The sequence below is a fragment of the Thermobia domestica genome, chromosome 14, assembly GCF_964235325.1.
Source record: "Thermobia domestica chromosome 14, izTheDome1.hap1.1, whole genome shotgun sequence".
NCBI classification, from domain to species: Eukaryota; Metazoa; Arthropoda; class Insecta; order Zygentoma; family Lepismatidae; genus Thermobia; species Thermobia domestica.
Window position 1 is genome coordinate 38,541,885 of NC_137467.1, and position 19,291 is coordinate 38,561,175.

General features: G+C 35.5%; 1 protein-coding gene and 1 long non-coding RNA gene across 2 annotated transcripts in view; both read right to left on the bottom strand.

The window, feature by feature from the left end:
• LOC145669640 (uncharacterized) overlaps positions 1 to 19,291 on the bottom strand; it is a 71,633-nt gene that overhangs the window by 33,547 nt on the left and 18,795 nt on the right. The gene's annotated exons all lie outside the window — the stretch shown is intronic.
• The window catches only part of LOC145669639 (uncharacterized), a 36,923-nt gene continuing 18,424 nt past the window's right edge, over positions 793 to 19,291 (bottom strand). Inside the window, exon 2 of the mRNA XM_081737880.1 lies at positions 793 to 12,575. Coding sequence (XP_081594006.1) covers positions 11,711 to 12,575 — 865 coding nt within the window. The 3' untranslated portion in view covers positions 793 to 11,710. The remainder of the gene's footprint in view (positions 12,576 to 19,291) is intronic.

The window sequence follows — 19,291 nt, forward strand, 5'->3', positions numbered from 1 at the left end:
TTTCTATCAGTTGCGAAATATCTTTGCGTTGTCGATACTGGAGAAGTTACAGAAGTAAAAGCTTCGAACTCAAGTACTTTGGATTGTAGTTTTGCAGTAGGAAGCAGTAGACATGGTGCAGAGAACGATAAGCCGGTCGGAGTGAGAGTCAGAGCTCGAGATGCTATGTGCATTTCTATGCTTCTTAAATGGTGGTGAACTCGTTGATGATGCTTGGTGGTTGGCACTGATTGGAGAATGAGAACTCTGATAACTTGGTTCAGTGTATGCTCTGTCTCGTCGATTTCTCCGCTTCTTGTTTATCTTCAAAGGATGCGTAAAAGACTGTACATCGTCAATTATCATATGGGATAAAATAACCGAACTGAAGCAATATCCAAAACTATGAGATGAGATCAGTATAAGAATGAAAATGGTCATAATGATGATCAAAAATCATACTACTTGTATATTCCAGCTAGGTTCCGCTCGTGAAAGCTCTTAATTTCTTGCAACCTCTCGCCTGTTAATGTGTCAGCATCACTGTGCGCCCACACGAGTGCAATAAACACAGTCTAGACTTGGCAACTACGCCTCACTACATGTAATCCAGCTGGGAAAGTTTGCGAATGCACTACTTTCTACCGGCCAGTCAAAATGACTAGCAACCTATGAGAAGGTTACGCCCTCTGTAACGTGAGTGCTGAAAAGGAATTTACGTGCAAAGTGTAAGTGCTGGTCTGTGTTCTATCGAAATTTTACAATTATACGGTATAACATCTACCAAAAAATCAAAAAGAAAAAGAAAAAATTGGGCATAAGGAACTTTGATCCTTAGCATTATAAAGGAAGTAAACTGTAATGCTCGCTCTTGCGCTTACAGGGTTTCAATTTCTATTGCGCAACATATTATATATAGTTCATCAACGCATTTCTGGAAACACGCTTGAACTAAACAAAATTTGGCCCAGTAAAATTTACTAAAGTCGCCACCGCAGCAACTCGCCACGGAAGAGAAGAAAAACGCAATCTCCAAGTTCGTGTGGGCACAGGAGTATACAGAGACGATATACAAATCACATCGAACGGATTGTTAGAATTTCCGTAACGAACTTAGCTAAGAAAACATAGACTAATTAATATATCAATTGTGGAAATAACTTTGTAAACTGCGAAATTCAAGTTTGAAAACATTATATTATGACACTAGATCATACACGAATAATTCCGAAACAAAACAACTTCGAATCATATTAAGTACAGTACTTTCAAGTCAATAACATTCAATACTGAGTAGGTTTTCATCATATTGTCTTCTTTTTAAACCATCCTTCCATACACTTCAATGTTTGGTAACTGAGGTAAGTATTCATTGCTTTATTTACTTATTATTTGTTAAATATTTATTTCTATAGTGTAGTAGGCGTAGTACATGTTTAGCAAAAGTAAGTTTTAGCATAATGATTCTTATGTGTTCTAAGTTTAGTTTGCTTATTATTTGCGTCCACTAATATTTCTTATTTCTTTTCAGAGGTTTCGTCGAGATTCTTCAAATTCAAGCATCACCAGGCATTCCTCTTCATCACAGGTAAGTATTTCTTTTTTTTATTCTATTTATTATCGTAGACGTTATTATATATTATTCCTTTAAAATTCATTATAACTCTTATTTTATCAAATAAAATTACATCTTATGATATTTCATTATACGCGCTATATATTTATATATTAAACGTCATTATACCGATTCTTCATTTGATTTAATATACTTTCCTTTTACATGTTAACCTAGTTGATGCCGGTGCTAATATGAATCTTCGTACGACACATGTAAGTATTTGTTTACATTGGAGGATCGCCATTGCATTGATCTAAACATATTGCTGAACATGTAGATATGTACACACCTTATTTCGCTAAGAAAAGTTGACATATATATCAGCACATGAAATTGTTAATAAACGTCAGAATACTTATTACTGTACCTAGTGTCCAACGAAAGCATATTGATGTTTACTTAGATACATTTACTTTATTCATAGAAACTGCGACTGACATGATGAATATATGAGTCCAAAACATGATATTGGAAAGGATCGTTTCATTTTGATATAACATACGAAATAGATTGTAGAAAACTATTAATTTTGACGAGAGAATAATTTATTTTATTGCATGTTATTCATGATGATTTACAGTGGCTGAGTGATGTTTGGGGTTTAGAAATCCCCAAATCACTTACTTTCTTAATGGGAGTACATTTTAATTATTTCGTCCCTTCACCAAAATCGAAGTATTAATTAAATTCCGAAACACGTTGAAATAACTGTTTCAGACAAATATTGTGTATATTTTACCTGATTATCAGTAATATCTTAATAATCAATTATTGTTGCTTCTTTTCTGATGAGAGTCCTTATTTTTAAATAAAACTTAATTGTGTATATTCAAATTTTCTTCTTTTTCTTCAGCAAGTACCATAATTTAATCTTTCTCGCCAACTTGAATATTTCAAAGTAATATGTCTATACGAAACCCTGGGCACAGATTAAGAATGAGTGGAATATTGCATAACTTCCCATAAAGGTAAAGATATTAAAATTAAATCAATGAATACAACACATAATATAAACTGAATATGCGAACAAAGAAGGCAACAAATAAAACATAAATTGAAATAAACAAACTGTAGTGTACAGCTGTCATAGCGGGGCACTACAAAACATATATAACACACAACTTAATATAGACAGATTAATTCAATATAAATACAATACAACTAGAGAAAATGAAAAATTTGTAAAGTGATAGCGAGGATGGAGAATAAGGGGAGGTGCGAAGCACAAGACAACACATGGGTATTTTAATCAGACAAATGAATGTGTCTTCTGCGTAGGGTCATCTCTATGTGATTATGGGAACCGGGTAAGCCAAACTGAGTAGAAAGTGATTACTGTGCAGGATATGATGGATCAAAGAGTGGAAGATGCTAATGAATAAAATAATCAGATATAACCTTCAGCCCCAGATTAGCCCCAATTCGTGACTTTTCTTTTAATTATTTTTGAACAACTGCAACAACAGTTTTCTTAATTGGTATCTTAGCAACTTTGGATGAGACACTTGTCTGTTTCCGGGGAAGATGTGGATTTCGTATGTATATGCCCAAAAGACTTGCAAAATATGGAATTAAATTGTTTAGTCTTGTTGGGGAAACATTATACTACACAACAAATATGGAAGCGTATGTGGGGACACAACCAGAAGGTTCGTTCCAGATAGATTACAAACCTGAGGAAGTAGTGAAGAGATTGTGACAACCGATTTATGGTTCATCTCGCAACGTGACCTTTGACAATAATTGGTTTACAAGCTACAATTTAGTTAAATCAATGGAATGGGACAATAAGTTAACAATTATAGGGACAAATCCTAAAAACAAGGAAGAGTTGTCCCCATGTTTGTGAATGCCAAAAAAAAAAAAAAAAGGAAAGAATACAGGAGTGTGTGTGGTTTTCATTAGAACTGCACCATTGTCTCCTACGCACCTAAGAAAAATCGGTGTGTAGTGCTGATCTCAAGTATGCATAATCACAGCAAATTAGATGAGAGTACCGGAGATAAGAGGAAGCCAGAAATCGTCACACTTTACAATGAAACTAAAGGTTTGGTGGACACAATAGACCAGATACGTACTGAATATGACGAAGACAGATACACTAGACGATGCCCAATGGCGTTATTTTATCACTTCTTAAATGTAGAAGCGATCAATGGTAAAGTTATACATTCAGCGAAAAGAGCGAGTAAATTCTAAGAGCGAAAATACCTAAAGGAACTGAGAAAAGTTTGATGAAACAGAGAGCACTAAATAAATGAAATCCCACAGAGCTTCGAAAATCGGGGGCAAGGTTTTCTGGATTGATTTTAGAAGAAGATGCTCCTGTACCGCCTCAACTAGGAAAACGAGGACGACGTTACATCTGTAAACACAGTAAGGGCAGATACTTTTGCCAAAATTGTTGTAAGTGGATTTGCCTAAGGCACGCAGAAATGATGTGCGGAGACTGTTGTAGAATTGAAACGTGAATTTCCCTATGTGTAATACACCGCTATTAGGAGAAATACTGGTTTACTTCTTTCTAGTTAATAAATATTTTATTTTGAGTGCCGGTATTTAAGCAATAAAATAGTCACATAGTTTTCGAGCTTATTATAACAAGAAAGATATTGCTTCAATGAAATGAATGTACAGTTTCGCTTAAAGTGTATCTACTCTCTGGTGTATTTTGTATTTAGTATTGTAAATATAGTAAAAATTTAAATCCTAGTTCACATCTTATCAGGTAAAACTGTTTCTTGGTCCAGGAGGCAAAATGTTACCATTCATGAATTTTTTTTTCACATTACCACTGTAGGGTTACGAACAATAAGGGTAAAGTGTACTGACAGAGCGTAAACATTAGAGACAAGGGATATGCTGATAGCGATTTGGTGTAGGGTCTAAAGTGAGATACTAGACTGCATGAATAAAGGATGCTAAGTTTGGAAGCGTTTGTTGATATAGGTGAGATTGTTTTTCGATATGGTACTGTAATATGGGGAAAGTTATGCGTTGGTATAGCTCCAGAGTGGGGCTAGGTAATCGGACAAGGAAACCTATGTGGAAAACTTACGGTTAGAAGATCAAAAGTTTTTGATAGATTTTGGATGATGCGGCTATCCACACCGGAAATCTGTGTTCGGCACTAAGAAAACTTTCGATGTACTTAGGATCGTCTATGAATAAAGTTCAAAAAGATGGCATCAAACTGTAGAAAAGTTAAAGTTCGTGCTCCTGTTTCGGGAAAAATATTTGTGCTTTCTCTGTGCTTTATCATTTCCATTGTGAATCCAGTAGTAAGCTTACGGCTGGAAATGCAGTAAAATACCGTTAACTCTTATTGCTACATAACACTCAATTAATATAATTTACAATGTTCACACAGATGCCAAGAAAAGAGTGAGAGTGACTTGGACAACGTGATCCCACGCTAGAGAAGAGTGCCAAATCAGGTGCTCCATATTCTTTGTTTAATGTGGTGATGTACAGAAGAATGCTGATCAAAAGTGCAGTGAACAGAAAACCACGTTTAAAGCATAACACCAAAATACACAAAGCGTTAAAAACAATTTTACGGACTATGCTATGAATATTAGTTTGTTGCTGGAATATGGCTTTTTAGTGGTGAGTGAAACATGTTTGAAAGAATCGGTAAGGAACAGTGGAATGCCATTTCTTAGACAATTCTCTACATAGATAAACGACCACAAGACCATAGGGGCGGAGTGTTCATAGTATTAAAATAAATGGGGCAGCAGAGCACAGAATCATCTCGTACGTGAGTGTTAAATTACTTGAGCTGAGGCAAGTCTGTCCAAAAACACAAACTTCGTCGGGTGTTTCTGCAGACCGTATGCAAACAGTCCTCAAAGTTTACTTGAAACATGCCACGAATCACTTCCAGTTGCCATCACAGGGTGACAAAGTTGCTCATTTTGGTGACTATAACTTGGGCTTAGATATTGATCGACGGTAAACATGGGATAACATCAGACACAAATGACATGCCTTTGTCAACAATTCTATTCAAGGACTCGATTTGGGATAATACAATATTCATAACGCGCGTAAAAATAACAGCTTAGGTTATGTCATCTCTATCTTTCCGACAGAATGTGTCATTTCATGTATAGAATTGCTTCTCCCAGACCGTGATCTCCCCGTTCCATATCTTACTCCCAATCCCAGAAGCCAGCAATCCAACGCAAAAAGAAAGTTTGTGCCTGCCTGAAGGAAGGCTCCTTTGGATGAAATTTGTAAAGTACTATGGTGTTACAGTGGACACTTTTACTAGATGGAACAATAGACGAGACAGTGGGTTCTCTCGCCGACGTTTTTAATGCAACAATAAATACTTTGTACTGTTCAAAAAAGTAAAAACAATGAAATTTCCAACAAGGCACGGCGAAATGTTCAAAAAAGTAAAAACAATGAAATTTCCAACAAGGCACGGCGAAATGGGTCGCCACACATTCCAAAATAAGAAAAAGCTTTGGGAACTGCGGTATGCATTTCCAAATGAACACATATCTTCAAAAGAATTTCTGATATAGGACTTCATATAAAAAAGCTATTGAGATGCAGCAAATCCTTAGACTATAATTTAAAAAAAAAAAAATCAGACACCAGCATCAACAACATTAAACAATTTTGGTCTTAGGTCTAAAACTTCTAGGATACCTCTTGTAATGTACAATGATGGAACAGGTGCAGAGGTTGAGGGAAGAACAGAACATTTTAATGAATTATTTTGTAATAAATTCTAAACTGCATAATCAACGTACTTCCATGTTCAATCCGCTTGCTCGTCCACTTTATCTCATTTATCTATCACTCCTCCAGAGGTTGAGTTACTTTCATTTTCTCTCCGGCCTGAGAACCTCTGGCCAGGACAATATAAGCTGAACCTTTCTGCGTTCGACGTCATCTATTATTTCTTTTCCAATTTCGCTCATTTTTCATAGACGTTTCAGGGAAACCTGTTTTTCCTGCTCTTGGAAAACAGCCCGTTTCTCTCCCATTTATAAATCTGGATTAGAAAGTTATGTGTCATCGTAAAGCAATATCTCGCTACTCTGAAACATATCAATCCTGTACGAGAAAATTATCAAAGACATCACTTCCAGTTCAGTACAATCTTAAAGTTGGTATTGGAGGGTGGACGACCCATCTGCCTTCAGAGAGAGCCAAAGCGTGATTTTTTTTGTTTCGCATTTACATAAAATGTAAGTAAAACTTTTATTATTTTTCAGTCGCTGTTTCATTTTTAACATCCCTAACATCAAAAATATTACAAGACCATATCTGTATGAGTTAGCATTAGAACTAATAAATGAAAACCTGAAAGCTCGTTCTGAAATCTCAATTAAAAAAAACTGCTGTTTTTAGCACTATACAGAAATCAAACTACAGATGATGAACCAGTCTAACCAATCCGAAGAGATATTTGCTACATCTCCGCGTCAAGAGAAAATAGAACTTGCCTTGAAAGAAATGATTGTGGGAAAAACGTGTTCAGGAGGCAGTCAACAATTACTACTACTTTCAATACATGCCAGCAGTCTCAGAAAGAGGGCAGTGACGTGGATGTTGATTAACTTTTAACCCGCCTTGAATCTACATATTGTGGAAACACATGTGCAAGAAGCACTCAACGATATTTGATCCCTGCAATAAATATCAACATTATCACAGCTAGCTAAGTGACATAGATGTTGATTAGGTTATATTCTGATCTTTTGCGTTTTGTTCAGTGTGTTCACTCATATTTAGCAGTGTTGTAATTTAATTTAAATTAAAAGTATACTTTTGGTCAACAATGATTTGTCTTAATTTACTATACCTAAATGCGCCAAAACATACACTTTGCATCATGCACAGTGCTGAAAAATGTGATTAATCGATGACGGCCGAATTGACGTCGTCGCGAGCGGAAACGTGAATTTGCAGTACTTGAGCGGATCAAGGTAAGGAACGTGATATTTAACGAATTTTATTGCGAACTTTTGAAAACTAAGATGTTTCGCATTTGTATATTTTATCATGTGTGTAACTAGGCAATACCATTTTATGTACAAACATTATTTTTCAGTAAATCGTTTCACGTGTCTTACAATATCTTTCCTCTAACAAAATGTGGACTTCATGTAAACGGTTTTCACAATTATGCATAGCCATCTTTTACCTGTATGAGATAGCATGTTTCCCCAAAAATTGAACTTCGATTATACCATTCTTCATAGTCTTTACACTAGCAAATTCTCCCCATTTGTATTAATATATCTGTTGCGAAATATAAACTTTAATTAAGTCATTTCTACACACTTAGAACACTTTTGTTTTTAATTTGTTTTCTCCTGTGTGTTTTAACATATGTATTGCAAAATGTGAGCTCCATATATATTTTTTTCAACTGTGTGTTGTCATGCGTGTGAGATTTTCATCTGTGTATTAAAATGTCCTGCCAAACTTGAACATACACCAAATTCTTTTCTCAACTCGACGTATGTGTAAAGTTTTCCACTTGTGTATATTAAAATTTGTCTTGCCAAGCTTGAACGCGCATCAAATGACGAACTACAATCAGAAGTTGCAAACTCGTTAATGCTAGATTTTACAGGATCACGCTTTAAATTTTATAGAAATATGTTGCAATACCGATATATCAATACAATGATCTAAAATTTTTTGTGCTGGTTCGTTTTGACAGGTATGCGATGTCTTACAGTACCAGATACTTATAAGGTAAAAAGAACGTTTTTGAATAAAGTTTAAAACCTGATTTAACAACTTTTGTTATAAAACGAGTGAAAAGTTGGTAAGTCAGTATACTCAACAACTTCTGAGTACACAATAAAGAATAGGTAAGGAATATGAAATAGCTACGAACTTTATCTTTAACAACCTACATGCACATTCACTTTACATCATCATCCCCCGCTTCAGAAACGACAGTGAGCGAAAAAGAGTGGAGGATACTGTGTACCGAAGTTTTGGTTCACAAAACTCTTTCCGAACATACACCACGAATTCCGTTAACGTTATTAACACTTTAGATAAGAATGCCGTTAAAGTCGCTTTAACCCTTTCGGGATCTTATGGTACAATTTGTATCATATGCACTTTTCATGGCACATTGCGTTATTTCTCTTCTATTTGAGCTTTTTCGTCCGGGTTTTTTTAGTTTTCCAAGTCTAGAGGCCTTGTAGAAGACATTACGTATGATCTCAGACCGTCCTGCGTCCAGACATAGGAGGTGATGACGTCATAAATCAATTTTTTTAATTTCCTAAGCCTATGTTCAATATTTTTTGGCGGGCTTATTTTTCTACGTAGAAGATTGAAATTTTGCATAAACATTCAGTCCACCGAGTAGTATTTACCAGATTTTTTGTTCCGATGTCAGTGCTAAAACAGGGGGGGAACCAGATGGGAAAATGGGTAAAAAGATTTTTTTTAACACACAAAATCCCGTTTTTCGTCATTTTCCCGCCTCACATACATGATAGGACCACGGGAGTCATACCGTCTGAAAGGCCATTCCATTCTGAAGAGAACGACGGTCAAATTATTATTCTAGGGTAATTAGAGCCGTCTCAGTGAATTTTTATCCAAATATACTTCTGTATAGTGTAAAAGTGGGGCATGGTAGGGAAATTTTTTCTGGCGGGCCTATTTTTTCACGTAGAAGATTGAAATTTTGCACAAACATTCAGTCCACCGAGTAGTATTTACCAGAAATTTTTTTTTCAATTTCTGCGTAAAAACAGGGGAGTCCAGAGGGGCAAAAGTTGAAAAAAGGTAAATTTTGCCCCAAAAATCCCTTTTTCAGGAATTTCCCGCCTTAGATACATGATGGAGACATATGAATGGTACCGCCTGAAAGATTGTTCTATTCTGAAGAGAATGATTGGCGAATTATAGTCCTAGGGTAATTAGGGATGTCTCAACAATTTTTTTCCCTCAGATCATAGTGTTTTATGGTACTTTGGGGCATTGTGGGAATTTTTTATAAAAATTCTCCCGCCCTTACTATTCAAGATAGAAACTTGAAATTTGGCACACACAGTCAGTATGTCAAGTACTATTTCTCAGATTTTTTTAGATGGCTACGATCACACGGGGGGTGGGGTCCAGGGCGGGCAAAAGTTCGAGGAAAAAAATTTTCCTTCGAAATTTTCACTTTGACATTTTTTTTCGCGCTTCTGGTATATGGTATGAGCATGCAAGTGGTACCATTTGAAAGCCAGGTCTATTCTGAAGAGAATGAAGTATGAACCATGATCCTAGGATAAATAGTGACGATACAGTACCTGCTTGACTGACAGTTTAAAAAATAGCCCAAAATGCCAGGATCCTTTAAGGGTTAAAATCAAAGACGTTAACAACTGTAGTGAAATCATGTTCACTATTATTAGTGAGTTTTCTTTTGACACAACCTTAATATGATTTTTGCGTGAAGTTTGTCTGATCAATCTAACCCATGTGGAAGGTAGGACGACTTGATTTTTGATCGCTACTTTTCTTTAATTTGCCCAAAGTTTCCGTCAATGAGCATGAAAATATGTCTTGTGAAACATAAATATATGCGGTGAAAACGGACCTGCGCAACTATGTATCGGCCAGCAAGATGCGTCCAAATCGCAGATGGTGCAGAAGGCCCTAGTGTTGGAATAGACATGGAACATTTTCTTTCACTGGATCTACACTTGTAGCTGATGAGGAAGGTACCCCTTATTATCGATGTCGCTTAAACTTGTTTTCCCTTAACTCAATTACATACATGAAGACTCAAGGAGGGGTATATTTGGAGTCATTATTTTCAGATAAGCATTCACTTGAAGAATCGTTACTCGAATCTTCCTCGGCGTGAGCCATTTTCACTATGCTGCAATCCCTGTGAGGGGAAGGCAGAAGCGCAGCTCGTATCGTAGATGTGGAACCAATTTTCCGTAATATCTGCCTCCAAATTACGAACTTAAAACTTGTCTTCCAAAACACATTCCTTTACAAAGAAGAGGTATATCATTTGAAGGACTTATTGTTTAAATTAATATTTAATATTATTGCAGACCTGTTTTGTACGATATTTATCGTGAATTTAAGATTTTTTTTTCAAAACTTGACTTAACATCTTGTGAGTGCTTAAAATCCCTTTCTATAGCCTATGTCTAGTTTCATGTCTTGCCAAAGGTGATTTCAAACTAAATCCTACTCACCACCATTTGCATGTGTTTAGTTATTGAAATGTGTCTTTTAATATTGCCATTTGCCAAATGTGATTTGCCAGTAAATGCTTTCCTACACTCTCCGCACTTGTGATTATTGTCCTGTGTGGATTAACATGTGTCTAACCAAATTTGAACGTTGATTAAATGCCTTACCACACTCTTCGGAAGTGTGATGCTTTTCTCCTGTGTGCATTAACATATGTCTAGTCAAACGAAAACGTCGCATAAATGCCTTACCGCACTCCTGACAAGTGTGATGTTTTTCTCCTGTGTGGTTTAAGATGTGTCTAACCAAACTTGAACTGTGATTAAATGCCTTACCACACCCTTGGCAAGTGTGATGTTTTTCTCCTGTGTGGATTAACATGTGTTCAGCCAAACTTGAACGGTGATTAAATGCCTTACCACACTCTTGGCATATGTAAGGTTTTTCCCCTGTGTGGATTAAAATGTGTCTAGCCAAAGATGAACGTACACTAAATGCCTTAGCACACTCTTGGCATGTGTAATGTTCTTCCCCTGTGTGGATTAACATGTGTGTAGCCAAAGTTGAACGTGGCATAAATGCCTTACCACACTCCTGAAAGTGTGATGTTTTTCTCCTGTGTGGTTTAACGTGTGTAGCCAAACTTGAACGTTGATTAAATTCCTTACCTCACTCTTGAAAAGTGTGATGTTTTTCTCGTGTGGATTAACATGTCTAACCAAACTTGAACGGTGATTAAATGCCTTAGCACACGCTTGGGAAGCGTGATGTTTTTCTCCTGTGTGGAGTAACATGTGTGTAGCCAAACTTGAACGGTGATTAAATGCCTTACCACACTCTTGGCAAACGTCAGCTTTTTCTCCTGTGTGGATTAACATGTGTTTAGCCAAACTTGAACGTTGATTAAAGGCCCTACATTACTCTTGGCATATGTAATGATTTTTTTTCTCCTGTGTGGATTAAAATGTGCCTAGCTAAATGCAAACGTCGATTAAATGCCTTACCACACGCTTGGCAAGTGTGATGTTTTTCTCCTGTGTGGATTAACATGTGTTTAGCCAAATTTGAACGTTGATTAAGAGCCTTACCACACAATTCGCAAGTGTAATGTTTTTCTCCTCTGTGGATTAGCATGTGTCTAGCCAAATATGAACGTTGATTAAATGCCTTAAAACACTCTTGGCAGCTGTACGGTTTTTCTCCTGTGTGGAGTAACATGTGTGTAGCCAAATTTGAACGTCGATTAAATGACCCACCACACTCTTGGCATGTGTGATGCTTTTCCCCTGTGTGGATTAACATGTGTGTAGCCAAATTTGAACGTTGATTAAATGCCTTACCACACTCTTGACAAGTGTGATGTTTTTCTCCTGTGTGGATTAACATGTGTCTAACCAAACTTGAACGGTGATTAAATGTTTTAGCACACGCTTGGCAAGTGTGATGTTTTTCTCCTGTGTGGAGTAACATGTGCTTAGCCAAACTTGAACATACACGAAATTCTTTTTCACATACTCCGCAGATGTGGGTTTTCTCACATGTATGAACTAACTTACCGCTTGACAAATTTGAACGTTGACTAAAGCGTTTATCACTGTTTTGGTACGTATGACGCTTTTCACTTTCCTGTGTCAGCATGTGTCTTGACGAACGTGATCGATTAAATTTTTTGCCAAACTGCGTCGAAGTATGAGATTCCTCATCTGAATGAGAAATGGTTTTCTTTAATATAATAAACGTATTCTCTTCTCCGTGGGAAGCAAATACGTTATCGGGACTGTAAGATATTCAACAAATAACGAAATGTGATTGGAGATAATGAATAAGTAGCAAAAAAAAGTAATCATTCGCTATATTTCATGATAAAATTACGCTCAATTTGTTTTATTACATGAAATATTGTAGAAATATGAAATGGAGTACGACTGAGAAGTCTCCATATCTCTCTACTTTCAAAATAAGAGGCTGTAGATTTTTTTTCATTATATCAAATTGAACAATCGTTTATATTGTGGCGGTCGTAAGTCTTTGACCATGTAATGGCGACTCCCTTGAAACAAATGGAGAATATCAAAATTAAATCTGTCATATCTGTAGTTTCGTGTGAAGAAAAAACAAAGTTGTGAACCAAAGGTTTAAGAACAACTCAACTTATTATTATAAACTGTACCGAAGATTATTGACTTATATCATCATAAGTGGAAAACGAAAGACGTTTCGAAACGAAGAAAAAAGTAACATACAACTTTACAAGCTGAGGCAGAGAGACTTAACGTAACAAGACTAAAGACGAATCGTTTACAGCGTAGTGTTCGTGGTTCAGTGGTCTAGAAGCTTGACCAGTAATCTGGAGGTTCTACCACCAAATACACGTCCAGCAACTTTTTTTCTCTACTTTAGGAATTTTGATTGCGATTGATCGGCAATGACAGACGTATTATTACATTCAAATATTTGAATACTCGTTTGTTTCAATGCTTGAACTATCAAATTTTCAGGAATAATACTAGTAATAATAATAATTATCTCGTGAAATATTTAAACAATAAAAACTTATTATCGCACAGGTCATACCATTACAAGCAGAACGAGACATTAGCCAAAAAAAATTATTTCGGTTTTGTGTAATGTTGCCCATTAAAAGTGGAATTTCTCATCTCGATTCTAAAACATACCGAACCAAATCGGGATGAGGCTTAACATTTTAATTCGAGACGGGACAAGGCTATCTCACAATATCGTCACGCTTTGGAGATGAGAATCTAGAGAAGACGAAAAGTATCGTAAACATTGCTCGTCTCGTCTCGATTCTCGAAAGAGTATATGCTACTCTTTAGGTAACAATTGCTCTGTAGACTGAATCTTATATATTATTTTGTTACCTTGTATTTCAGTGCACACTAAATTACGGTCGGTGTATATATTTTTGGAGCAAAGCTTATAGAATTACATCTGCAAACTGCACATGTTAGTTTATTATAACCCTTAGTGTTCAATGATATTCAGTTCTTTTTATTACAGTTATTTTCCTCAAAACGTACAATAGAATATTTTCTACAGGAAACTTTAGCGGAAAATTTTCGATTAAATTTGAGTAGCTGGAGAAATGTCTCACGAAGGTACGGAACTCCTTCCCCGAAACCTCTACGTTTAAGTAAGTTTTGCAAAATTTTAGAGTAACTTTAAAACATTTAATACCATTATTATTATTGTTGCTGAAGTATTGTAAATTTAATGGTTCAACCTGTTTCACCCAACTCCCGCCTAGTGAGCATTGAGCTGAACAAACACAGTGTGTTTCGGTTTTTTCCGTGTTCCGCTTCCTCCCACTTTCTTTATTCGAATATTTCTTTCGTTCTCATCATCGATGTCTTCTGTAGCTTAGCCGGCCTAACCATTACTTAAAAACAAATTTTCTTACGGGTCTTGTGAATTCAGAATCCCTACTTTCTACACGAAATTTGTCTCGAAACTTTCCGTTATAACATTTAGCTAGTTGTAGGGACGTATGGAGAGGGTATGTCCTGATAATCCTGACACTTCTCTTTAATCCCGACTACATTGTAACTTGTGGCTAACGCTACGGGTGATTTTACAGGCTTAATACAATGTGTCCTCGTACGGAATTTGTTATCTATTTTTTTATTATTATTACTGAATATCTGATACCTCAATATTGCGTCCTACTGCGATGCAAATAAGCATACTGAAATTACGAAAATGAAAATAAATTCTTTGGACACACTATAAGGAGGAATTGAGTTATAAGAGATACTTTGCAAAGAGAGGAAAAAGGTGTCAGCTACTGGACAATATGAAATTGGAAACTTCGGATGCCTTAACAGAAGCTAAGTAGGATTTGTCTTCATCACGATACCCTTTCGAAGTAACACCCTTTATTTGGGTAAAAGACGTTGGATTATGGTTGCGTTATATTGAAATATCATCAAAACATACCAAAAACAATTGTTACTATTTATCAATTTTTCTTGAACGAATATATGGAACGTATTGAAAATGGAGAACGAAAACATTATTATTGTTTCTAGTGAGAGTAGACGAACAGTTAGTAACAATTCAGGCAATTGTGTCTCATAGATCTGAAGGATGACGCATTTGTATTCATGAATTGTTTTCGAAACAAGCGAAGTTTTCAGACAATAGGAATCGAGATTGTGACGTCATGTAATTAGTTTTCTCTGTGAAAGAAGTCGTTTCAACTCTAACTTGTAAGAACAAGAGAAATTGACAATTCTTCATTTTATTATACATCAGAAATACTAACATTCTAAATTATATTTTTTTCTGAATATCTTCGAAGAGAATCGAACCGCGGACCTCTAACACACAAAGCGAATGATCAAGCCACTACCCTAAGACCGCTCTTTGAAGTAAGATTTGCGAATTGCTCTTTTATGTAAGAGTTGTTATGTAGCGAATTGCAAACGTTTACGATTCCAATTTTTTATTAACCATTAATCACTGATTTTGCTCAAGATAACATAGTGTAGTACAGTGAATTCAAGATTAAATTTAAAAAAGACCCAAAGTATCTCCGTAACTTATCTCTATTATATTTGGTTATTCTTGTTTTCCAGGTGTTTCCAATAACCTTGAACGACCTGGACACGAACACAGAGGACATTTAATATTTAAAAGGCTTTCCCATCGGGAATCGAAAGTGAGACCCAGTCTAATAAACAATCTGATGTGTGGGGTGCGTGGTTCGTTCCCAAGGCAAGCAAGGTTGAGACTGATATCGTGCTCGTGGGTTTTCTCGGCATACTCCCACTTTCTCATTTCACCAATTTGTCTATCATAATTGAATTGCTTTAATCATAGTCTTCCTTAACCTAACAGGCATAATCGTTGGACATTAAAGGATTTTATTTTCAAGCTGTTAACCCAAACCGATCCGAATCGAAAAAGTTGTATTTTCTATTGCTCATTAACGTTTCCTCACGAAAAAATATGTAGAAAAAAGCCACGGCGAATCGCAATTCTATTCAAAGATGAAACAGTAGACTAGCAATATCTTAACCTAAAATGTAACCATTACATATTGTTTGGAACTTTTCCAGAATCTGTACGGATATTGCGGGAAGTGCCACAGTTGGAGTTGTTTATTGAATCGGTTGGCCAGTCGGTCGGGGGTCAACAGCATATCACCCACTGCGATCCACCACCATCATGACACACTACGACCCACCACTCACCATGAACCACTGCGATCATGACCCAGAAGTATGTTTCTTGTGCACATGAAAATACAGATATGAAAGACCTAATTCCCATAAGCTGCATTTGTTTCAAAGCAGTCGCCATTACCTGGTCAAAGACTTATGTCCGTCACGATATATACGATATCAGAGTTAACCTGGTACATACCAAAATACTTATTTTGTGCTATGTGGAATAAACATTTCATTATTATAAGTGAAAATAGAGTCCCGTTGTCACTAACATTAATTATATATCATTACTTTTTGTGTCAGAAAATTTAAAAATCGGAAGAACTTGTTGCAATTGCAGCTACAAAAAGCTGTCGCTATGATAACAAAGAAACAAAGGGACGATATAACAACTTTTAAAATTTTGCACAAGATACGTGATTTCCTAAAATATACAAATTTCTAGTTGCGATTTTATATAGTCTGATACCTTGAGATAGTAAAATTTTGCGTATATTGATATGTAGCTACGTAGTTACATCTGATACTTTCTTATTAAATAAAAAGTTTTGAGAAGCATAGAGTTTTCAATTTCTTGTAATTTTTATCTACTTATTTGAAATACATGATATAACGATTCCAGAATTCCACGTTAAGATAATGTGGACAACCATTAAAACCTTCGTTACTCCTAGATTATTAATAGTGCTTTTATCTTTGTGGTGTAAAGATAGAATTTAAATTTATCATAACCTGGTGTAATGTAATTCGCACAAATCGAAATATATATTGGGTTTGGAATCTTGCTATTACAGGGTTTTTGCAAACAATGCCTCTCGAGTGTTATTTGCATCGTGAAACACTCAAGTCGTTATTGTTTTTCACTTTAAAAGTAAATAGGGCGTACGAAGATAAATGCTACAGTCTGAATACCGAAAAATTGAAGAAATTTGTTATGCATCACATTATAAAATACAGGCTGCTGAACGGTTTGAAATAAATAATTTAATATGTTGAGCGTCTACATTTAAGTGGCATTTTATTACGTTACGTTCATTCAAATGTGAATCATAAAGACGGGAAGAGGATTAAATTCGTACGTCAACTCTTATAATCTAACTGGTCTCTCCTGTTAGTGAAAGGACAGTTGGCACAATAGCTTTATTACTTTTATAAAAATTGTTGCGAGCAGCAGTGTTCTCGGAATTACAACATTCAAGAGTGAGAAGGCGAACAATCTGCATATTATACCTCAGTACAAAAAAATTGACATCAACCTAATCTTGTATTAACAACAGAAATGGCTTAATCAATTGAAATTAAATTTTACATGTCTGGAATTAGCCAGACATGTATGATGTATCTCATTTAGAAAACTTTTTATCTTTTCTTACGTTACTGACTCTAGAATGAATATCATACGAATAAAAGAAAAGCTATAAATCTTACCCTAAAAGCAGAGTATCTGATGAGTGGATTATGCTTGGGAGGTGAAATTTATCATGAAAAATCTTTACTCTATACCAGTGAGCTTGTTACCTACGACTTACGAGATGAAAACGGACAATTTTCCGCAGATTTCATAATACATAAATTTACCATATGATATAAAATGAATATGCAATTTACAGAACTTCATCACGCTTTGTCTGATGCACTCAAGTGATCACAATTTTGCTAGCATAAAAAATGTAGAAAAATAACAATTTCAAGGGGACGTTGTGAAATTAAGCTGTGAACTTCAAATCAACTTATAGACTTTTTTAGATGTTTTAACAAGAGCAACGCCAAAAACAACAAAAATGCTTGTTGTATACGACTTTAAAAAATTACTTCGAAACAAAGTATTTACATCATTTCTCATTCAAACAACGCCTTTATCATTTCCGAACGTTTTTCTTTACTTATATGGAGCAATTTACTTATATGGAGAAGTATATCTACCTACTTGGGAAAAAATATCGAAGAATCACAATTTTTTCCTCGATAATTCCCTGTAATATTTCCTGTTTCATTCCCGCGCCACTACAATACAATAGCCAGGGAAGAACACTTACGGACACTCTTCACTAAGTATATCTACGTCCCCTTTAACGGCATCTTACATAATATAACTTCTTTAAACATACACTTGATGGAATAGAATTACGTAATACTATATGATTAATATTGTAACGAACACTGGACATTTATAAACACAACGTAAAAACAACAAAATAATAATAATAATTAACATATGAAATAAATTTTCAAGAAAATCTTTTCCCGACTTTACCATCGCATTTCGAAGAAAGTATACATTTTGTTTATACTATTTCAGTCAAAATATGTTTTATTCGCATAAATGCGTGTTGAAACTAGTCCGCATCTCAATAAAGTACGAATTAAAATCAAGTTCCTGCACAAATCCTCAACCAGGGACAATAAGCATAAGCTTGGTTCTGGTTGTATTTACTGTACTATCTGTTAAATTTCAAAGTTGAAGTTAAGCATTGGTTTTCTGCACACTTTGTTGCAGAGGTAGCACCCTCGTGATCAGGTGTTTGTTTCGCTGGTTACAAAAAAGTACAACATACTGAACATACGTTCGCGAAATTGTGAATGAAGGCCGAAAGAGTAACTCATTTGCAAGAAACATGACCTTCATTTGAAGTTTTCATAGTAATTTTCAATGTGTACTTTTAGCGGTAATAGCTTAAAAAGTAAAATATATATTTCACTTTAAATTTTAGTATAAATTCAAGAATATGCGAAACTCATTCACCCAGTGATTAACCAAACCCGAAGTGCCACAGCTCATAAATTTAACTTCTCGACTGGGTATCATCCTACACTAAACCATGCCAACTTCCATCATTATAGCCCATTCTTAGAGTATCGTATCCTATAGTATTATATTTTCCTTTTTGACACACCAAAATTTCACAAAAGTTTTACAGTTCACAAGCATATTAGTGACGCAAGCGACGTGACCCGCCTATCGTAGACATATCGATTTCATTATTTGTGTAAAAATGTGATGTTTTTTATTGTAATTGTTAACTAAATATATAGCACGTAAAATTTCTTTTCGTTCATCTCACGCTACGTAAGTTATTCAAAATTTAACGTCTTTTTCATGATTGTTAATAACCATCTTTAACTCTTTCAGCACTGACCTACACAATTGTGCAGGTAGGTAGAATCACCAACATATACAATACCGGCTGAACATTATGTTTACACTAAGGTAACTATAATGAAGAAGTTCAAAAAGTTACAAAATTCGTAAACTATCTGTGTTTATGAACAACTGATACGGTGTTAGCGAATGTGTGAATCT